The sequence below is a fragment of the Ursus americanus genome, chromosome 17 (assembly GCF_024610735.1).
Source record: "Ursus americanus isolate L20-20 chromosome 17, mUrsAme1.1.p, whole genome shotgun sequence".
NCBI classification, from domain to species: Eukaryota; Metazoa; Chordata; class Mammalia; order Carnivora; family Ursidae; genus Ursus; species Ursus americanus.
In genome coordinates this window covers 4418762-4435012 of record NC_142143.1, presented here as the reverse complement: position 1 = coordinate 4435012, position 16251 = coordinate 4418762, and the positions used below count along the sequence as shown (strand labels likewise).

The 16251-nt window shown below is 61.4% G+C and overlaps 1 protein-coding gene across 6 annotated transcripts in view; it reads right to left on the bottom strand.

The window, feature by feature from the left end:
* Positions 1-16251, bottom strand: part of KIAA0930 (KIAA0930 ortholog) — a 41201-nt gene that overhangs the window by 1804 nt on the left and 23146 nt on the right. For 5 of the 6 annotated variants that reach the window (XR_015727069.1, XR_015727070.1, XM_087868634.1 and 2 more), the window contains exons 2-9: positions 16010-16161; positions 11943-12068; positions 11769-11846; positions 11373-11474; positions 10494-10634; positions 9756-9950; positions 6747-6909; positions 5258-5416 (exon numbers count right to left, since the gene is read on the bottom strand). Coding sequence is in view for 4 of the 6 variants with exons in the window: in XM_087868634.1 (XP_087724760.1) it covers positions 5258-5416; positions 6747-6909; positions 9756-9950; positions 10494-10634; positions 11373-11474; positions 11769-11846; positions 11943-12068; positions 16010-16161 (1116 nt within the window). In the remaining 2 variants the exon portion in view is untranslated. Of the gene's footprint in view, positions 1-3293; positions 4727-5257; positions 5417-6746; positions 6910-9755; positions 9951-10493; positions 10635-11372; positions 11475-11768; positions 11847-11942; positions 12069-16009; positions 16162-16251 lie in introns of those variants that run through there. The other variant, XM_045779475.2, reaches the window with a different exon arrangement.

Sequence of the window (16251 nt, the reverse complement as noted above, 5' to 3'; positions counted from 1 at the left end):
GCCTGGGACATCTGACAGTGTGACAGGCAATGGGCGGGGGGCGAGGGGGCGTATACTGCTTTTTGGGGACCGGGAGCTAAGCCTGAAACGCGTCTCTTGTGACTGGATTTTGCTGGACCAAAACGCCGGCCGTGGGCGCCCCGACCCTGTGGCTGACGCAGCGTGGCCAGAGCCAGGGCCCCGGGGGGGTTCTGTCTGTCTCTAGCATTTCTAGACAGCAACTCATGTGAAAGCTCCACAAACAGTCGAAGGAGAAATCTTTGGGGCAAATGAGGGTTCAGTCACTAAGTGCGTGCGTCACTGTAACATCTGTGTTTGATCTGAAATACCCATTAAAGAAAAAGCAACTAAGTACAGATTCATGAGAGGAAAACATGGAGGAAAATGAATTTAATAGCCAACATGCAAATCAACTTTCCACAGCAATGCAAAACCACACGGCACAGCCCACAGCCAAACTGACGCTGCTCGGAAAAGGTTTCTGTACGTGGAAGACGCGGAGCCCAGAAGCTGCTCGTGCGGATGTGAATACCGCTGACATGAGATCCTGACACGGCCCGCTATGCCATCGTGGCATTTTTGCCCAGATTTTGTAGAGATCATTTTCGTTAAGCCTCAAAGCCGTCGAACATCACAGGTTTTCTTTGCAGGCTATGGTTATTGTCGCCCGGAGAGCTGGCCTGGGAGCCGCGAGATCGCTTTGAACACCAAAGCCGCCCGGCCTCCCGACACAGACGGGACGCTGCCAGCTGCTGCGCGGGCCTCTGGTCTCCTGAGCTCGCGACAATCCAGGTGCCTGCCTGCCTGGGGACGGTAGAAAACTGTACACACGAACTCTCCCCGCCGCGGGGACTACCTGCGATGGAGCTGTGGACCCGCCGCCCGCCGGGTCCCTCGGTGTCCCAGGGACTCGGCCCCTGCAGGTGGGCGTCCAAGGAGTTCTCCAGACTCTTTGAGGCAGAGGCTCAGAGAGAGGGCCGGAGAATTCCTTCTCCTGCCGAGGACCGGGTCCGTGCCACGGCAGCCGGGGGAAAGGGACAGAGGACAGCAGCCTCGCATGCGCGCCCCCACCCGCCTCCCAGGGCTCGGCCCCCCAGAGGGCCGGGTGGCACCCTGGCCACAGGGCCCAGGAGGGCTGTGCCCCCCGCAGGAGGCCGCTCCCGCTCGGGGGGCCGGGGGGCGGCCGGCGCAAGCTTGCTGCTCTCCCGAGCCTGTGTCCTGTCAGGGTGCTGATGGGTTTTAAGAGAATTCTGTTCTGACACAGGTGCGAAGAAGCCCGAACAGGGAGAAGCAACGTCCTGCCAGCAGACGCTTGGTGTCAGGCCGGCTAGGAGACATTCCAGCTCAGTCGTGTGCCAGACTCAGACCTATCGAGGCTCAGGAAAACGCTGGCAGCTTTTTAACACGGGACCTCTTTAAGGGTTCTTGGCCCAACGCTCTCAGGCCTCCCTATTGGGACAGTGTCAGATGCGTCCTTCAAGCCAAGTCACTAGAATTTGCCAACTGCACAGGGCCTGCCTTCGGGAATGTCTTTTAATGGGGAAAAAGGAGTTTTTACCTCATTTTTCAAGTCTACTGAGTAGACGGCATGTGATGACAACAGCAACAGCAGCTCCTGGCTCGCTCCCGGCTGGATTCCCTAAAGAGCAATCCCGTCGGGCCGGTGTGCGTGTCCTGAACCAGCCCTGCTCCGCGGAGAACAGAAGCCCGGCTGGATCGACTCTGCAGAGCCCTCGAGAAGCCCAAATGTCAGCGAGGCTGGGACTCGTCGGAACACCTGGCCATCTCCAAGCTGACTGGGCTGCGGAAGATTTTGTTCTCTGTGGACAATTTCCCTGTCACTTAAATTTTAAATAATCTTCTGAGATACTGAGCCTCGGCTGTTTCTACAATCAACTGGAAGTTCCTGGAAGACACCGGCGTGTGAGACCGAATGCCCCGTCAGCCTGCAAGCGCTGGGAGGTGGACTAGAGGCGACACGCCGCCCATCAGACGCTAGGACCGTGACATTCCTTACAGAAAGAGAGCTTTCTTATTCATGTCCTGAAAAGTGACACCGAGGTGTCTTCACAGAAAAACCGTACTTTGATTCCAGTCTCCACTGAAGAAACGTGCGCGTGCTTTGGTGATCCCTGCGTTACACAAGAGACAGGCGTGTTGCCAGAAAAATTAAAGACGGCCTTACGAGAAGTGACAGCAGGACGTGCCAGGACACTGGGGCGCTGGGCTTGGCCCTGTCACTTGTTCATTCTATTACTCTGTTACTGATGTCCTTTGTCACTTTGAAAAAAATGAACCTCAGGGCGACAGCTCACTGCCTAATGACCAAGTGCCTCTCAAAAAACTTGTTGAAGATTCAGTCTCAGAAGTACCCTCTGGAAGAGGGAAAGACCGAGAAAGGTGGGCTCCACGGTACGCGTCCGTCTGTCCCGGGGCAGCAGTGTCAAGGACGCCTGGGGGGGCCTCTGGCCAAGCCGGAGGCCGGGAATGACGACGGTAGGAGACCGTTACCGATGGGGGCCATCTCTAGAGCGCCACCGCGGCACACATCTCTAAGACCGGCAAAGCCCTTTGCACACATTACTGCCACCGGCCCTCGGGTGCCCTGCGACTTCTGTCCGTCGTTTTACAGAGGGGGCGTCTGACGTGCCCGGGGCCCCGCCAGCAGTGGTGGCTGGGCCTCAGGGCTTGGTTCCAGCGGGGGGGGCCCTTTCGTGCTCCTCAACCTCTGAGAACAGAGGGAGGGCTGCTGTCCTCCTGTATCTGTTCGACCGCCTCATCCTTCTGTGGAAGATATATCGGGACCGTATTTCTCCCAAGACCTGAGTTCCAGAGTCTTCAGACCCCAGATGACCAGGGAGAAAGAATTCCTGCAGAAAAAGCTGTATTTTAGCCACCCTGGACACAAACTTGGGGGCGGCATTTGGCTCCACTGGAGAATACTCTTGGAACACGGGGCCGTGCTAAGGGGTCGGAGGCTCTGCTCCAAGGCTTGGAGGCGAGGCCCGACTCTGTGCTGTCCTAAAACACTGCTCTGGAACACGAAATTGTGTGGACGGCTGGCATTCAGCCGAGCGCGAGCTGGGCACTGCCGGAGAGGGCGAGAATGTTCCAGGCCAGCCCCACCACACAGGTGACAGGGGCGGGAGAAGCATCCCAAGAGTCCGCTCCCAACCCCAGCTCTGCGGAACGGACACTCTGGATGCCTGACCCAGTCGTGCACGGGAAACCTGGACACTTCATGAGGTAGGTGGTATCAGCCCCGTTTTACAGGTGGGCCAACTGAGGCAGAATGAAATGCAATAGCTTGCTTTAATAACAGCATACAAAATCTAGAGAAAGCCCCAAAGTAGCCCCTGTTCCCTGGGCCCAGCCCAAACCCTTGGAGCGCACAGAATACAACAGATGGGAGAAAAGCCCCTCCAATCCCTCTCTCCTCGCAGAGAGGGTCTCCGTGCACAACAGGAAACCCTCAAATATTCCTGGGGATTTCAAACAAAACAACATAGCAACAGAGACCCAGCTGACGGTTTATTCCCAATGGGGCAGGGGAACCGCTTCTGCTCGAGAAGGCTCATGGTTTTGAGAAGAGCACAACGTGTCATCCATCACAGGTCGGAATCCCTCCAGCCCGAACAAGGCCGTGGGCGAGCCGGGGGCCACACAGCCACTCACACAAACCCACTGGACCAGCCGCCTGGAGGTCAATTCCTCTCTGCCTCAGTGAGCTGGTCTGAGAAAGGGGACCAGCGCACTCAGTCAAAGAAAGCAAGCTCCAGGAAACGCCCTATCCCCTCCCCGGCCCCCCGAGGATGGAGGGTCCACGTAGAACCTTCCTGGGAGAAGGCCAACCACCCCCCCCCAACACTCTTCTCCTGTCTGACTACCAAGCCGTCCCACCTGCCCTCAGAGTCCAAATTCTGTAGGTCACGCCGGCCGAGGCGCAGAGCGGGGTGTCTCCAAGGTGGAGGTGTGTGTGTTTGCGGTGCTCTTTGGCTGGAAGCAAAGGCCATTCTGGCAGGATCGGGGCCTGTCTGCTCAGCTCGAGGCCTTTCTAGAACCGGCCGTGGGGTGAGGTATTCCCAGCCCAGGGCAAAACCCTCCAACAGCTGCGTGCCCCATCTCCCCGTGGCAACCCATTTGTAACCAAGCGGTAAACAAGGGAGGGTGGACAGATCGGGACGAACTCGGGCGCTGAAGTTCATGGGTGCAGCAGTGCGAAACCGTGAGCCAGTTCTCCTTAGGAAGGCGTTGCCTCGCTGACATTCTGGGTGCCCCCAACTGGGTGCTCTCTCCACCTGCGGTCTGAGTGCGGACGTCGGGTCAGAAGGTCTGGACACGCTCTGGACCCCAGCTGCTCCTTTGCTCTCTCTTACATCCTCTTGGCACGTCTGGTCCTCTCGGGGTGCGGAGGGCGCTCCAGAGATGGGCCGGGGGGGTGGGGATGATGGGCGGGGGGGCACAGGGGCAGGAGCGGAGCCAGCAGGGGAGGAGAAAGAGGCACTTCAGTTTGGGCTGGTGTTCGTGGAGTCGGCCCTGGCCCCAGGAGTCGAGCGGCCCTGCCTGGCTGCGGCCCCGGCGCTGGGTTGTCACAGAAGACCCCGGTGGCGGTGGACAGGTAGGCACTTGGCAGCACCCCCAGGGCCGGGCAGGGCTGGGGGGCTCTGCGCAGGCTCTGCACACGGCTAGGTCATCAGGATGGGCTTCTGCCGTACTTCCAGGATGTCTAGGGCGGCGGAAGGGGAGTGGACGAGACAAGGCAGTGAAGGCCCCGGGCGCTCCGGCCCCGACGGCGCCGTTTATGCGGGCGGTCCGGGCTAAGTACTTCCACGCATCTGGTCTCGCGCCCCCGCCAAACTGCGCCGCTACTGTCATCCCGATTTATAGACGGGGCATGGCCTCGGAGCAGCCGCACAGCCTAGCCCAAGCCAAGGGGAAGGGGGGGCTCCGACGTGGGCTGGCCTGACCCCGGAGCACCCCCCCCCCCCGGCACCGCCGCGCAGGCGCTGGTCACTGAGGGCCCCGAGAGCTCCGCCTCCCCTCCCCCCACACCAGTAACACACCGCCGGGGGTCTGCAGCCACTCAAGAGGGGCAGAAAGGGCCGTGGTTTTCCCAGAGAGGCCAAGAAGCCGACACAGACACCCACTGATGGGCTCCGGACTTGACGGGAGGGGTCAGGGTTAGCGACACCCCCAGGAGCACATCTCAGGTGGGCTACAGAAAAGTGACACTGTTTTCTACCTCGGCCTGCATTACCTGTCAAAATCCGATGCAGCGGCAAAGTGACATAGGTCAAGTGTGCATAGAGAAGGAAATTTCCATCCGCTCTGTTCAGCTTCAGCCAGGACCCAACCAGGGACCGCCCCGTGCCGGACAGGGACCGAGACCGCAGGTTGGTGGCATTGTGCAGATCCGCTGGAGGCGAGAAGGCCGGGTCAGGGCCCAGGCTGTGGGCCCCTCCTGGGAGGACCAGGAAGCACCTCCCACCCCAGGACCACTTCTGCCGCAGCCTGGGCCCTTTGCCCCCGGCCCCTCCACGCCCCACACCCGCCCCAGAGCTGCCAGGCCCTGGCCTGTGACCCGCCCAACTCCCTCCTGCCTAGCCAGCCCTCCCCTCCCCTCCCCTCCCCTCCAGCTGTCCCTGACCCCTCTTCTCTGCCCTGGAGAGTCTCCTCCGTGGGGTCTGGCTTGTCGCCACATTGTGTTACTTCTCTGCTTCCCCGTGGCCCAGTCTGTCACTGGAACTGGGCACCGCCAGTCTGCAGGGCCCGGGGCAAGGCTGGGAGGACCCATCGCCATGACCCATTCTTATGGGTCACCCAGGGAGGCAGGCTGGGTGGTTATCAGCCCTTTCCTACTGACCTGGAAAGGAGCCGAGGGAGGGGGAAAGCACTTGTCCAAGCGCACACAAGAGCAGGTCAAGGCCGGGGCCGTTCGTCCCTGGACCCCGGCGCTCAGAATAAGGACTGGTGTCTCTTCCGTTCAAGGCCACAGTCCCAGCTCCGGCCAGGGGCCACCTGTGCTGTCAGCCGTCCCTCCAGCACCCCCCCCCCCACGCAGGATGCCCACACCTTGTCTCTGACAGCCAGCCTGCCCTCCTATAGTCCTCCACAGGGACCGCTGAGTGGTCTTTCAGTGCTCGAATCTGACTTTGTCACTCCCTTGCTTAAACCTTCCAGTGGCTTCCTGCTGCTTAGATGAGGGTGCCTCCCGCTCTCACTGGCTCGCTGGCTGCAGGGCAGTGAGAGGCCGCAGATTTGCCGGGAGGGACTGCAGGGCAAGTATGGCTTAGCCTGGGACCCGCTGGCTCCAGGCAGAGATGCCCAGGAGGCCGCCGGACAGAGGGCCGCCAGACGGAGGGCCGCCAGACGGAGGGCGGGTGAGCCCTGAGGAGCGCCTGAGGGGTGCTCCCGGGCAGGTTCTGGAGGGAGGGCACTAAGGAGAAGCCAGGGCAGCAGCCTGAAGGCACGAAAGGCGGGACGACACCGAGAGCGCATCTCACACTAGGCAAGGGTTTCTCGAACCCTCTGAGTGGAGCAGTCAGACCATCAACACCCAGAAAGGTCCGCAAGCCTCCTGTCCTGCCTCCTATTCTGACCCCAGATCGGGAGTTCCTCGAGGCAGGGATTTCTGTCTGTCCGTCCGCAGCTCCATCCCCAGCCTGAGGGGCCCCTGGCACACGCTGGCCCCCCAGATGTGAACGCATGGACGGACCCCGAGCGTCCGGGAGGGCTGCTGCACTCACCCCCGCCGTTGTCCTCGCGGAAGAACTCCTCACTGTCATTGGCTGAGTGAGACTTCTTCATCTCAGCGATCCGGTTCCGGGGCACCTTCCTCTTAAGGGACGGGGAGAAGAAGGCCGGCCGGTTGTTGCGCTCCGGGGTGGGGGGCGTGCTGAAGGAGGTCACCTGGGGACAAAGAGCCATAGTCAGCAGAGCAGCCCCCGTCTACTGCCGGGGCCCCGACGCCACCCGCTGGAGGGCCGGCCTCCCTGGGGCTGAGCGGGCGCTGGGAGCCGGTTTCAGCTCAGGGAGGGCAGAAGGCCTCAGCTTCGCCCGAGGAGGACCCGGGTGCCCCCCACGGGCCCCAAACGCTAGCCAGCCGAAGTAAGACTGGCCACTGACGCCACTCAAGCCCCCGCCACGGCACACGCATCCACGGAAGCCTCCCAACCAATCCACGAGACGGGAACTGGTAGGAAGCCCGTCGGACCAATGAGGAAAGGAAGGTGGGACAGCGACCTTGACCTGCCCAAGGTCACCCAGTAGGACAGGGGCAAAACTAGGATTCAGCCCAGGTCTTCTGCCTCCTAGGGCATGCTCCTCACCCCAATTTCTTCCCCTTGGCTAAGATGCTGCCTCCCCCCCCCCCGGTCCCTCTCAGCCCCAGCCCCCTCTCGTGAAGTGCAATGGCAAAGCGGCCCAGGCTCCCATCCCCTCATCTTGTAACCACACTGTTCAGCAAACATTCTGCACAGCCACGCAGGGTCAGGCGGGAGCAGCACAGGGGACAGACAGGCACACAACACCGCTCCCTGCCCTCAAGGAGCTCACAGTCTGCTGAGGGGCGACAGACTCGGAAAGTGACAACCACAGACTGAAGGCTGGCTGCTGAGACAGAAAGGGAAACACAGGATACAGGGGAGCACAGAGCAAAAGGGATCCACAGCCTGGGAAATCAGGAAAGACTTCCTGGAGGAGACGCCGCTCGAGATGGGTCTTGAAGGACGAGTAGGAGTTCGCCAGGTGAAGAAGGGGGGGAAGGGCGTTCCAGGCAGAGGGAACTTGGCCCATCTCCTCCCTCCTCCCCATGCAAACAAGAATCTGAGGAACAAGGTGAGCTGGTACTGAGACTTCAGGAGCCCCATCAGCCTCCTCGTCACGGCTTCCGACATCCACCAAAGTCCCGGCGGCCGCTGGGCTCCAGACGGTCCTCCCACAAGCCAGGGAAGGTTTTCCAAAGATAGAGAAAAAACAAAACACCAGAAACCACAATACACACAGTCTGCATTTGTCATGAGCTGGTTACAAATGACCCCTCTGGAAAAGGGGGACACGCAACAGGAAGCACAGAGGTGGCGGGGGCCTGAGCAGCCCCCAGGAGGTCAGGCCCTGCCACTGGCAGCTGCATGACCCTGGCAGGTCCCTTCCCTCAACCCGGGGCTTCCCTGCTCCCCTGATCCAGGCACCATGGCCTTCACCCCCAACTACCACCCTGGGAGGGAGACATCATCACTCCCATTTGGTGGACGGGAAGAGCCAGGCTCAGGCAGGCCTGGAAACGTATCTGTTGTCGTTCAGCAAACACGTGGCCAGAAGTGGTGCCCAGGCTGATCCAGCCCAGAGCCCAGGCTACGTCGCCATGAGGATTTCCACAGACACATTCTGCATGGCCTCAGTGGGCAATTTAGGACCAGGGAGAAGAATCACACTCCGTTTCTCAGAAATCAGCTCGGAAATACATCAACGACCTCTACGTGAAAGATGAGAGAGGCCCTTGCTTGGGACCCTCACCCACGTCTTTGCAAAAAATAGCATGGACTGTTTTTATTGTGCTTTTCAATCACATTCATTGCAGATGGAGCAAAACCAGAAAGGACATAAAAAAGAGAAAGAAATGTGCTATGTGACTACCTGGAGATAGGCATGGCTAACGGTTTTACAGAACAAAAAGTCTAGCAAACACACGCTTCCTCGTCTCGGGCACGTCAGCACTGCGGTGTGCTTACGTCCTTCAGTCATTCTCCCCGGCAGATCAACAGCCAAAGGTAACCAGCGGCTAGGGAAGCACCCCAGGGTCACGGCCACGCCGGCTCCTGGCTGTGTAGCAGCTCCCCAGAGCCTCCCAACACTAGTGCTCCCCGTTTCTGGACAAGAAAACAGGCCGAGACCTGTCCCATGTCACTCGAGCAGCAGCGCCCGGACTCCAGCTCACATGGTCTCACCCCTGAGCCCTTTCCTGCAGACGTGCTGGCCAAGGCTGCTTCCTGGCCCCGGCACCCCCACCTACTTGTCCCCTTCTGAGACCCACCGCTCTGAGCAGCCCCCTCTGCCAGACCCAAGCAGGGCAGAGCAGCCCGCGGGCTCGAGACTTTCTCCCGCCCGAGTCCTGGGCCCCACTGGGGTGCCTGGGAATAAAGCTGCCACTGACCTCGGCCTCCCACCCCTGGGGAAGGACGGTGGCCTAGAAAGAGCAGGGCTCAAAGGCTCGGTGCTGTCACACGAGAGCCGTGTGACTTGGGGTGGCGCCAGTAAATCCAGGTCTGTAGAGAGGAACGCCCCCATCTACCCACGGGGCTGCCGTGGGGACTCCCAGTACTTGAAGATGCACGACACCTCGTAAACAAGTGGGCAGGGCAGAGGGAGGAGCTGGGTGGCTCCAGGACTCTCTGGCTGAGCCTCACAGGGCAGGAGGAGAGGCTAGCTCGTCATCGTCCCCAGGGCACTCCCCAGGGAAGGCCGGTTGTGAGCCCATGCTCGGGCAGCAAGCCCGAGGCAGGTGCCGGGACCAGCCTGGGTTCCCCTTCGGCTGGGCCCAGCTGCAGTGGCAGCTCAGGGAAGCAGAAAGAGCCCTGGCCCACACGCTGACCTGCTGTGTGACCTTGGGCAAGTCACTGCCCTCTCTGAACCTCAGCCTGCTCCCAAAGGGTGGGGGTGATGACACCTACCTCACCAGGGGACTTTAAGGATCAGGGAGGCGTGGGAAGCGGATCCGAGGGACAGAAGGCCCGTCCCCCGAGCTGTGCAGCCCTTACCCGCTCATGCATGGGTGAAGCCGGGCTGGAATCCTCTTCGGTCCCGCAGGGAGACGTGTCCCCGGTAGACACACGGCTGACGGCCATCTCCGCATGGCCCTTGCCCTGGGGCCCCTTCATGCGCACGAACTCCATGTTGTTGTACTTGTAGAAGCCGAAGGACATCTTCTGTGCCATGCGGGCGGCCACGCTCACCTGCGGACAGGCAGGAGACGGCCCGAGTCAGCCCCACAGACGGCCTCTTCCTGCGGACGCGGGGTCGCGAGGATGACCGCCCCTCTGAGAGCAGCCCCTGAGGGCTGCCCGCTTTCCTCTGGGGGCGGCTGTCCCCACTGGCCAGGCCCCCCAGCAGGCAGGGTAGTGCTGGAATGCTTGGGGCTTCCGCCCGAGGGTCCACGCCTCGCAGCAGGCCAAGCAGCAGGCTGGGAACACAGCCTACCCAGGGAGTCAGAGACCACCCCCTCCCCCCTTCCTCTGGGAGGGGCCAGCCTCGTCGGGTGGGGGGGCCCAGCTGCAGGAGAGCGGCCTGTCCACCTGGGTTCCTCCCCCTCCCCGCCAGCCAGGGTCCACTTCGGGAGTGTTTGCACGTGGGCTGGGGGGGGCACCTGTCCCTCTGATCCAGTGTGCCCAGGTGAGCTCGGGGGGACACAACATAAGGCAGGGGCGCCTGGGGCTGCAGGTGCTCTGAGGAGCTGTGCAGGGACAGAGGGGGCCGTGGGGGCCCGTCCTCACACTTACTCTGTTGTCGTACACCTTCTTGAGTGCCTCGTAGCGGATGGAGCCCTGAAAGATGACCCCTTGGAACAGGTTGGTTTTGTCACTGGCCACCAGCTCCACGCAGACCATCTCTCCCTCCCCCACCGTCATGTCGCTGAACACCTGGGACGGGGCACGAGAAGGACAGCTGCCCACCACGCAGATCACGGATCACAGCCTGGCTCCCAGGCTCCCCCTCCTGCCAACCCCCCGGCATCACTGCTCCAGGGGCTGGTGCACAGACCCAACTTCAAGGTCACGCGGACTCAGGTTCAAATCTCGGCTCTGCCACGAACGGGCTGTGCCAGCCTGGAGATGGCACTTAGTCCCCTGAGCCTAAGCACCATCTGACCGAGAAGAGACCCTGAACACAGGCTCCCTTCTTCGTGAGTCTTCCCTGAGCTCCTGACTGCCTCTCCATGAGTGTACCAGCACCGCTATGGGGACCTCGGTGGTGGCAGAGAGCAGCTGGGCGGGGTCAGGGGTAGGGTGCCCCGGTGTGGCCTGGGTGAGTCACTTTCTGCCCCGAGTCCCGGTTTTCCCAGGCTGAAAACAGAAGTTTGGCCCAGAAACTTCCACGGCCCCGCCCCTCTGAAACCCTAGCATCCCGAGGCATGGAGGCACTTGTTTGGTTTCATGGCCATCCTAATGACTCCTCCTGCCCAGGCAGCTCTTTTTACAGGAGCCCCTGGCCCCAGTCCAGCGCCAGGGAGAGTGGGAGCCACAGGGGTAGGAGTCGGGATCGGCCCCAGCCCCCACTGCCCTCGCCGGTCTGCAGGGGTGTGAGGCCGGCGGGAGGCCAGCTGCTCGCAGCCCTGACGAGGGGCCTCGGGCAGACGTGGCTGCGCGCGAGCGGCTCACCTCCTCAAAGCTGTCGATCATGAAGAAGATGTTGGGGTAGCTGATCTTGGATTCTTCCCCCTTGCTGTCCATGGGGTGTTTACTGGGGGACGCAAACACTTGCTGAAAGGAAGGGGATTTGAAGGACTGAGTGAGGCCCGACCCTGCACCCAGGCCCACAGCCACTCCGGGGACAGATCACTGTGGTCAGCCGGCTCAGAGCCAGGCCAAAGCCAGAGGGAACTGCTCTGCAAGGAGCTGGACAGGTTTCTGGTCAGACCTGCCCTTCCAGGCAAGGAAGTGAGGAGGACGGGGAGGGAGAGGAAGGGGAGGAGTTGTCTCCCCCACCGAAACACTGAGCAGCCACAGGGCTGCCATTTCGGGGCTGAGCTACAGTCAGGAGGCCGGGGGGCTTACCTGGGATTTCTTCCTGTGGATGTGGATGTCCCCCCCATCCGTGCGCGTGCACACGGCACAGGTCACCATGTAGTCCAGCTGGAAGAGGGCGTGCAGGACCGTGTGCGTGGAGGGGAGGGTCTGCCCCCTGCAGCCCCGCCCCCTGCAGCCCCGCCCCCCCCCACGCCCCAGTACCTTCTGCAGGATGAGGTTCAGGCAGACGCTCTCCTCCCAGTCAATGTCAGGGTCTCCGAGGCCCGGCAGCTTCTTGGAGTCACGCCGGTAGACCTCCACCTCCACCTCGGGCTCCGCCTCGGTCGGCTGCGGGGCACAGGGCACGGGTGAGTCCCGGCCCCCTCTCCCTGACTGCTGCGTGGGCAGCTGCTAACACAGACATGGACCCCAGCCTGGCTTCTCAGTCTCTAGCGAGGCGACCCCAAGTGAATTAAGAAGGGAGCCTCTGAGGTGGTCCCTTGGGCCCTGCAGCAGGGCGTGGGGATCCCCGCCTCCTGTCCCACCCACACTTTTTCTGTTCAACCTGCCTGGAGGCGGCTGTCCACCCATCCGCCCACCACCAGCGGCCTAGCACAGGAAGCCCGCAGGTTGCTACGGCAACCGGGGTACCAGCTCAGCTGCAGGCTGGGGAGGGGGCGGGAGGCGGCCCTGGCTTGCCGCAGAGAGCCGGCAGTGCGCAGGCGCTGCAGCAGGCCCCACACGGCGCCTGCCCCGGGGCTCTCCCTGCTTCTTCTGTTCTTTTTTTTTTTTTTTTTAATTTTTTTTTATTATGTTAGTCACCATACAGGACATCCCTGGTTTCTGATGTAAAGTTCGATGATTCATTAGTTGCGTATAACACCCAGTGCACCATGCGATACGTGCCCTCCTTACTACCCATCACCAGCCTATCCCATTCCCCCACCCCCCTCCCCTCTGAGGCCCTCGGTTTGTTTCTCAGAGTCCATAGTCTCTCATGCTTCATTCCACCTGTTCTTTTGAGTGGTGGGGGCAGAGAGGCTGCCGGGGAACAGCCATCCGGTCTCTCCATTTGTCCCTCCCTGCCTACCCTGCACCCTTCAGGCCTGCAGGGGCTCCCCATATCGCTGCCCAAGCCCCTGCCCTCCAAACAGTACAGACACCACATGGTCCCCTCTCGTAGGTGCTGGGTCAGGTATGTGCCTGGCGCCCCCCCCCCGCCACACCCTCCAGTGGGAATGTCCTTAGGCCACTGTGGACCCCCCTCCCTGTCCTACAACACTGAGGCCTGATGTCACAGCTTTCCCTGTGTGGGCTCCTGGCTGTCCCTGTGATTCCCACTACTGCAGCACTGACCACGCTGGGATCACTGGCGATGCTGTCTGCCTGCCCCAGGAGACGCCAGGCTCCCTGAGGACAGGGCCAGGTCTGAGTCATTCCTGGGCTCCCAGGGCTGGGGGGAGGGGCATCTGCCTACAGCTCACTGTGGTGTTCGATGGAACATTCTAGCATGTCAGCCGCTGGACTGCCACACGCTCCTGCGGACTCTGACCTCAACACCCCCAAATGGTCCCGGGACTCCTGTTCCAAACTCCTCAGTTCTGGATCCAGGGAACTTCTCTTCCTACCTCTTCACCTGGCCTCTCCCTTCTCCTGCCTGCCTCTTAGAGAACTCCAGGCTGTCCTGGGCTAAGAAGACCATCCCTAACCAGAGCTGGGGCCTCTCCTGGCACCGAAATTCAAGGTCCAGCTGAGTCTCAGATCCTTATTAGAGCCTCGGGTCTCAGCAGACTGGGAAAAGATCAAGATTTTGAAAAAAACAAACAAAAAAAAGAAAACCCAAACAAACAAACAGAACCCAGCGTCTGCAATGTGAACTCCAGCAGATGTGGACAGGCCAGTGGTGCAGGCTGCAGGCCAGCTGCCTCTGCACTGCTTGCCCTGGGTCAGGAAGCTCCCTGGTTCCAGTGCGGCAGGAGAGCCCTGGCAGTCGGAGCCTGTGCCCCAGGGCTGTGCCGAGAGAGCACAGCGTGCCCGCAGTGGGTGTCACTGGCAGTGAGGCTCCCCAGGCGCTCACCGCCTTCTGCCCGGAGACTCATGGGGTCACATCATGCCACACATCTTGCCTCCCAGGTGTGCGCAATGGGAGAACCTTAACCTCACTGAGCGTCCCCCCAGCCCCCTTCCCAGGATAGGCTGAGCCCCGAGTTACATGGCAAGTCGGGGGAGACAAAGTTGGAAAAGCTGGCGTCCCAGCTGCAACCCCTACAGGGCGGGCACGGTGACCAGGGACTGAGCAGCTCTGGGCCAGGCTCCCGAGGTGCTCAGCTCGCAGGTCTCTCCACCAATACCTGCCCCCCCAGTTCTACCAGTTGGGGCCTTCTCTTCATCCCTCCCAGAGGGCAACCCCTGCCCATGCTGAGTGCAGCCTGGGTCCCTGCCTACTGCCGAGGCTGCTCTGCCCAAGCCTCCACAGCCTCTGGTCACAGGTCCGATGGCCTGTCCCCCTGCTCATCCTGCTGGACTTGGCTCCTCAGGGCCCGTGTCTCCCGCAGGGGTCATGCCCCCTCCTCCTGGCACCCCCATCTGGCCAGCCACTCAGTCTCCTGCGGGCCCCTCCAGGGTCAGGCTACCTCAGAGCTCTGTCCTAGGCCTCTGTGACTGTCACCTTCCACGTCTCCCTCCTCTTCCCACACATTCCCATGGCTCCAGGTCCCATCTTGGAGCCAACGGTCCTGAAGCTCTGCCTCTGTCCCTGGCCTCTCTGCTGAGTTTCAGACAGGAGATCCGCCCCCAGAGGACATCACCATGTCCAACACCAAACCCTGTCCTCCTATAATGGCACCGGACTCACCCTGAGCCCACGGCAGAGACCCGGCTGTCAGGTGGGGCCTTCCCGCCGGCCCACATTCAATCACCTGAAACCCTCCTGGCTGACCTTCTCCTTTGCTTCTGCTCCAACCCCTCCAGTCCTTCCTCCGCCTGCCGCCCAAGAGCTTGCTGGATGGCGCTCTGACCACGTCCCCTTCCTCACTGTATCGGAGCTTCAGGGGTCAACCCAAACTCCGAGGCATGACCTCCAGCGTCCACGTGATCTGGCCCGTGCCCACCTCGTCTCCACGCCCCACCTTCTACACCCAGGCCACATAGGACCACCACGGCCGCCTGAATGGAGGGGCTCTGACACAGCTTCGGGCCCACAATTTGGGGGCCATCATCTCTTCGGCTAGGAAAGCTCTTTCCTTCCTCAAACCCACCTCACCCAAGCGGCCTCTGCTGACCACTTCCATCCCTTCCAGTCACCAGATTTTCCCTACAGTACGGGCTCTATGGCACGCTTCTGGGTCTCAGGGACAACGCGCAGCTGCGCAGCCGGCGGCTGGACCCAGGCCAGCACAGGGCCGTCCTGCATGCCCCCAGGCCAGCCAGACCAGCTCTCTGGCTGCCAGCACGCAGTCACCGGTGGCCTTTGCAGCAGGCGCCAGGCCTGTCCATGTGCAGAACACCTGGGCCTACGTGTCAAGCGCCAGGAACAGGCACACGGCAGGGAAAGGGCTCCACGCACTTGACACACAGGCCGCAGCTCACAGGCTGCGGCCCAGGGGTCAGAGGGCACTGGACTTGGAGCCAAGGTGGCTGTGAGTTCCAGACCTGCCTCCATAGCCCTCCCATTTTTGTGATTCAAGGAAAACGATGCATGCCCCTGTTTGGCATACAGGTTGCTTGCACATTTTACAAACTAGTAGCGTTTCTGAAAAACAGAAGGGAACCTGCGAAGGCTGCTTTATTAACGCCTCCACCCACTTAAACGTAGTGGACCAAACACCTCAGCTGAGTCACTCCATCCCTGAGGCCCTGCTCTCCCCACCTGCCCTGCTGAGTTGCGGGGAGGACACAGCAGGTTGAGAAGGAAAGAGCTCAGCACTGGGTCTGCTGCACGGTAAAGGCTCGGGACTGCGGGGCCTCCCCCTCATCTTCCAGCCAGGTCATCCTGCCCACGGCCAGGGCCGACCCTGGACTCTGGGCTCGAATCTTTGTTCTCCTGCTGATCTGCTTAATAGCATGCTGGCTAAACCTCCTCGCCTCTGAACGTCTCGTCAGAGGGACAGCAGTGATGTCATCACTGCCTTTCAGGGTCCTGGTGACATGTGACTGTCTCCACACGGCTCTTGGCACACAGTAGGTGTCTTCCCCTCAGGACCTGCACGAGGTCTGCAGGGAAGCCCACCTGGGCAGCTAAGGGCAGACCCCGCAAGGACGCTGGGCTGGGGCCGGAGGGGGCTGCTCACCTTCCTCCCGTCCACGCTGCCCTCGCTGCCCGGGTACGCCAGCTTCCGGCGCACGTAGAAAAGCATGTCGTCCTGCCGCGGCGCCCATTTCTCCATGAAGTAGGTAGAGAACATCCAAGTCCAGAAGACGATGCGGTCATCCTTGAAGCACCCTGCCGAGGGAGGCCGGAGAAGAGTGAGAAAGGACGGGTCAACCTGGCCCTTGCGTGTGACCTTGGCCAAGCCCAGTCTCCCCCTCCTCC